This window comes from Limulus polyphemus, unplaced genomic scaffold (assembly GCF_000517525.1).
Source record: "Limulus polyphemus unplaced genomic scaffold, Limulus_polyphemus-2.1.2 Scaffold9171, whole genome shotgun sequence".
Lineage (NCBI taxonomy): Eukaryota > Metazoa > Arthropoda > Merostomata > Xiphosura > Limulidae > Limulus > Limulus polyphemus.
The window spans coordinates 22,149-27,288 of record NW_013674781.1 but is presented as its reverse complement, the minus strand read 5'-3'; the positions used below and the strand labels follow the sequence as shown (position 1 = coordinate 27,288).

Sequence of the window (5,140 nt, the reverse complement as noted above, 5' to 3'; positions counted from 1 at the left end):
TTATAAGTATTTAAAACTCGAGATTCAGGGACACAGAAGATAGCCCGATGTGGCTTTGTTATAAGTATTTAAAACTCTAGAATCAGGGACACAGAAGATAACCCGATGTGGCTTTGCTATAAGTATTTAAAACTAGAATCAGGGACACAGAAGATAGCCCGATGTGGCTTTGCTATAAGTCTGAATATACTATCTTGTGTCTAAAGATCAAAATATTTATCTTTCTCAATAGCTTCTTGTAGAAAAGACCAGTACATACCACAAATTAATTTTGTTTTTGTAATTTCATCTCTTCTGGTGATTGCATTCAAACCTTAGGTAATGAAAGTCCACCTTCGCTATCATTTCAGTTCTACAGAGCTGCCATCTATGAGTGGCTTTTGTAACGAAAGTTGCAGCTGTCGACCCGGCATCTACTCCCCAGTTTGCGGTAGTGACGGGATAACTTACGTGTCTCCCTGCGTGGCTGGCTGCACCGAAGTGTCTATTGATAACAAAGAGGAGGTAAGGCTTGTAAAAACACGTATTTCGTAATTTTACATGGTATACAATGCACAAGATGGACACTTTTTGTTACGAAATTGTGTTGGTAATAATTTTTATAAAAATCAGGAATTCGCAGTCCCTTTCATAACAACAACAACAACAACTGCATATAATTGCATTTCAACAAGCCAAGATAGAAAATAAAGAGACAAATCCGAAGTACTGTCCCAACTGTTCTAAATGGCGAACCGCTGATACTCTAATGTTTCTCAACAGATGTAACCACTCTTAGATAACGTTTAAAACAATAGCCTATTAAAAAAAGTGGTGAAATTATTGTTGTTGTTAAGATAGCAAAACACTGAGTAAACACTACATGGACTCATCTCCTTGTACAGTTTAATCTGAACTAGGAAACATTCGATGTACATACAAAGATTTCTATTGGTGTATTAGTAGTTGTTCGATGTATGTACAAAGATTTCTATTGGTGTATTAGTAGCTGTTCAATGTATGTACAAAGATTTCTATTGGTGTATTAGTAGTTGTTCGATGTATGTACAAAGATTTCTATTGGTGTATTAGTAGTTGTTCGATGTAGGTACAAAGATTTCTATTGGTGTATTAGTAGTTGTTCGATGTACGTACAAAGATTTCTATTGGTGTATTAGTAGTTGTTCGATGTACGTACAAAGATTTCTATTGGTGTATTAGTAGTTACTAATACACCAATAGAAATCTTTGTACGTACATTGAACAGTTGTTCGATGTATGTACAAAGATTTCTATTGGTCTAAGCACCAGAAACATTATATGTATGCTTAGTGCTTTATGAAGAAGACACGGAGAACAGAAATAAATAAGTGAATAAGAGATAACAGTTTAATAATATGTCACTCCTCGCGGCTAACAACAAACAATATTAAATAATAAGATAGAGTGGAATGTCATGGAGGTGTGTCGTTCTAGAATAATTATAAGCCATTATCTACTCACTTTTAACTTTCTAAACCTTACGGACTCGGGAAGTTTCTACTAATTTCTCTAGAATCAATAAAAAATAAGGTAACTGAAAGTGTGGCGGAGGGTTCGGAATTAGAGACGGCTTAATGATAAACGTGATAAGATGGTACTTCATAACTAGAGGGAGGAGAGTTTACACGGTGCTAGACTCCCCTAACGTGTAAAGATAAGATGGTACTTCATAACTAGAGGGAGGAGAGTTTACACGGTGCTAGATTCCCCTAGCGTGTAAATAAATAATTAATAAAAGAAAAACAGCACAGAGTTACTCAGGTTGTTTATTTGACGTTCATGCCAGCCTTGGAAAAGCTTAGTGTGATGACTTTATTAGCTTTGCTGTAAACGTAGAACACTATAATGTTTAGCCATGCGTATACAGTTAATGCTCTACAGCGACTTTCCCGCCTGTTCTGTCTTGTTAAATACAACTTATCATAAGTCTGTTAGTACTAATAAAATATTTAAATATTCTTATCCTTCAAGAAATGACTTTTTTTCTATCCATGTTATACTTTACAAAAGTTTTAAACATTTTGTTGGTTGAGTGAACTTAAACATTATAAAATAAACTTTATACTGAAAGCAATATGGCTTCAAACCTACATCTACTAATACACCAATAGAAATCTTTGTACCTACATCGAACAACTACTAATACACCAATATAAATCTTTGTACGTACATCGAACAACTACTAATACTCGTATCTATTATGTTTTAAAATGTCCGATATTCTATACTGCACACTACGATAATTAATTAACTTTTCTATCTAGTATATCTTCAAGGATTGTCTCGGCCAGAACGCCACTGCCACGAATGGCTACTGCCCCCTGGAGTGTGAGAGCTTAGTGTGGTATATCATCATTTTCTCCATATTCGTACTTATTCATTCAACATCGGAGGTCGGCTCTATGTTGCTAACTCTCAGGTGCGCTGGTACATAAAAAAAAGATAGTTATAGCAGTGAAATTTATTTTATTTACCATCACAAAATAATTGTATATTTTACGTATGTTGAAGTCTGCACCTTCACAAATTAATTAGGGTGGTAGTGCGGATACCAGAATTAGTACAGATAAACACTATTGTACATATGTCAGTTCCACCCTTAAACGTGACGTTTTATATTTGTACCTAAGATATATTGGTTTGGTAAACAGCCATGACTACTCACTGTTTACTATGAAATTTTGACCCCTATACTAGACACTTCAACAGACTAGTCTTATCTTGCCCTAGTTCAGTCCTACAAACTTACTCAAAACTTGACACTGCTAAGGCGAGTGTATTATTTATACAAGATTAGTCCTACAAGCTTACTCAAAACTGGACACTGCTAAGGCGAGTGTAATCTTTATACAAGATTAGTCCTACAAGCTTACTCAAAACTGGACACTGCTAAGGCGAGTGTAATCTTTATACAAGATTAGTCCTACAAGCTTACTCAAAACTGGGCACTGCTAAGGTGAGTATATTCTTTATACAAGATTAGTCCTACAAGCTTACTCAAAACTGGACACTGCTAAGGGAGGGTAATCTTTATATGAGATTAGTCCTACAAGCTCACTCAAAACTGGACACTGCTAAGGCGAGTGTAATATTTATACAAGATTAGTCCTACAAGCTTACTCAAATTTGACACTGCTAAGGCGAGTGTAATCTTTATACAAGATTAGTCCTACAAGCTTATTCAAAACTGGACACTGCTAAGGTGAGTGTAATCTTTATACGAGGTTAGTCCTACAAGTTTACTCAAAATTGACATTGCTAAGGCGAGTGTAATCTTTATACAAGCTTACTAAAAACTTGTAATATTAATACTCTCTATGTTAGCCGTCCCTAATTGGATCGTTGTTACTAACTTTCAATGAATGGTTAATAATTCTACTAGAAATACAGCATATACGTCAATTATTGCAACTTAGGGCCACTCATCCGGTCATATTATTATTATGTACATCACATACACACACAAAAAGCTGTGCAGTTCTAACAAGTTTTCTGATCAATAATAACCATTATTATAAAGAAATATCAATTTGTAGTTTCCAACTAATATTAATAAGCAGCTGAAATTCTTTCCTCTATTTAGAAACATCAAAATAATATTAATTACTTGTGTTTCAGATGCGTAGAGCCTCAAGACAAAGCTCTTGCCCTAGGCCTAATCTACTTTGCTATTGGACTATTCGGTAAGAAATATATAATAGGCCGAAGTAATAAACATTTCGGACATGTTTAACAACGGAGACACTATGGATAACAGTATTTTTGGATCTTGTGACCCCATTATTTGCAAGTATTTTTCCCCCCTTAACTTATTAGGTACAATTTCGGGTTTTCCAGAGCTGTAAACGCATGCGTACGATACACTGATATTTCAACTTCCTCAGTTCTACTTATTAGTTATTAATATCATATTAGCAGGTAATTTGTTTTTAAATTTTATAGAGTAATAAGAACTTCCAAACACTTCATTTCTATGCTACTAAAAATAATAATGTTCAAAGAAGGACACTAAATTGTTTTATAAGTCTGTAGTCCTTATCACAATAGTAGGCTTAACAAGTCCATGGCCTGTATTTATGGTAAGCTTGCCAGCGTAAAGTTAATTTACCCTAGTTAGTAGTTACAGTAACTTGCAATGGATATCTTAAATGTTAGTATTTAAAACTTAATTTATACATACTGTTTTCGCATGCAGGCTAGTTTGCAATTGACTGTTTAAAATATATTATAACAACTGTTTTTGTTTTTTAAATAAATTAAAACAGTTGTTTTTTACTTATTGTTTAGTTGTTGTTTGTTTTTTGGTATTTGATATTTTGTGTTAAGCCTAATTTTAAACGTACCTTTTTCAGGTAACGTCCCGTGTCCAATAATCTATGGCGCTGTCGTCGATTCGGCCTGCTTATTTTGGGAGGAAGGTGACTGTGGCGAAAGGGGCGCATGTCGGATTTATGACCCAGCAAAGTTTCGAATGTATTTTCACGGTATAACGGCAGCCATCATGCTAGGAGCATTCGTTGTGGACACAGTAGTTTGGTACAAATCTGGTTCCATCCAATTTCATGAAGACGATGATAGAAATTCGCCCAAGGACTCCATCCCAGCTGATGTCATCCGCTGCACTCAGTTTGAAACAAGTGTGTAGTACGTCTTCAAATACATAGATGGCGCCTTAACTTGAGAGGACCAATCAATCACGAGTCATTAATAATATGGTTTCTTTTGACTGTTTGAACCTATATACGTAATATTGCTATTTGTGAGATAGAAATTATATCAAAATACCTCGAAATATTTTTCGTGAATATGACTAAAATCTCATCAGACATGCAGATTTTCCTAATCGAAAGCCAACAAAGAGCTATTTCTTGTGGCAATTTAAAACGTTTGACGGATGTAAATTTAATATATTTTCCTTTAAAACCAACGAGCGACAGACAGGTAGAGCCGTGATAAAGATTGTGTTTTACGAGCTCGTGATGCCACTTTAAGGCTTATTTCTTTGGACTTGTTTGTTTCAATATGAAAAAGTGAAAGAAAGAAAGCTGGATTTCCCATTCTTTTATTAAATGTATCAGAAGAGACAAGATAAATATGCATTGAGATTTGGTAGCGACAA

At 34.8% G+C, this 5,140-nt stretch overlaps 1 protein-coding gene across 1 annotated transcript; it reads left to right on the top strand.

Moving 5' to 3' along the window:
- The first annotated feature begins 335 nt into the window (after positions 1 to 335).
- On the top strand, positions 336 to 5,140 carry LOC106475787 (solute carrier organic anion transporter family member 1A4-like). The gene is made up of 4 exons (XM_013936464.2): positions 336 to 504; positions 2,286 to 2,440; positions 3,640 to 3,704; positions 4,374 to 5,140. Exons 1-4 carry the CDS (start codon positions 370 to 372, stop codon positions 4,664 to 4,666), a joined length of 648 nt encoding a protein of 215 aa, XP_013791918.2. The 5' UTR covers positions 336 to 369; the 3' UTR covers positions 4,667 to 5,140.

Bases quoted from the DNA above. Each gene is read 5' to 3' on its own strand.
- LOC106475787 (XM_013936464.2), top strand. From the start codon at position 370: ATGAGTGGCTTTTGTAACGAAAGTTGCAGCTGTCGACCCGGCATCTAC. The intron at 505-2,285 runs GTAAGGCTTGTA...TTTTCTATCTAG, and splicing joins CTATTGATAACAAAGAGGAG to TATATCTTCAAGGATTGTCT. The intron at 3,705-4,373 runs GTAAGAAATATA...TACCTTTTTCAG, and splicing joins CTTTGCTATTGGACTATTCG to GTAACGTCCCGTGTCCAATA.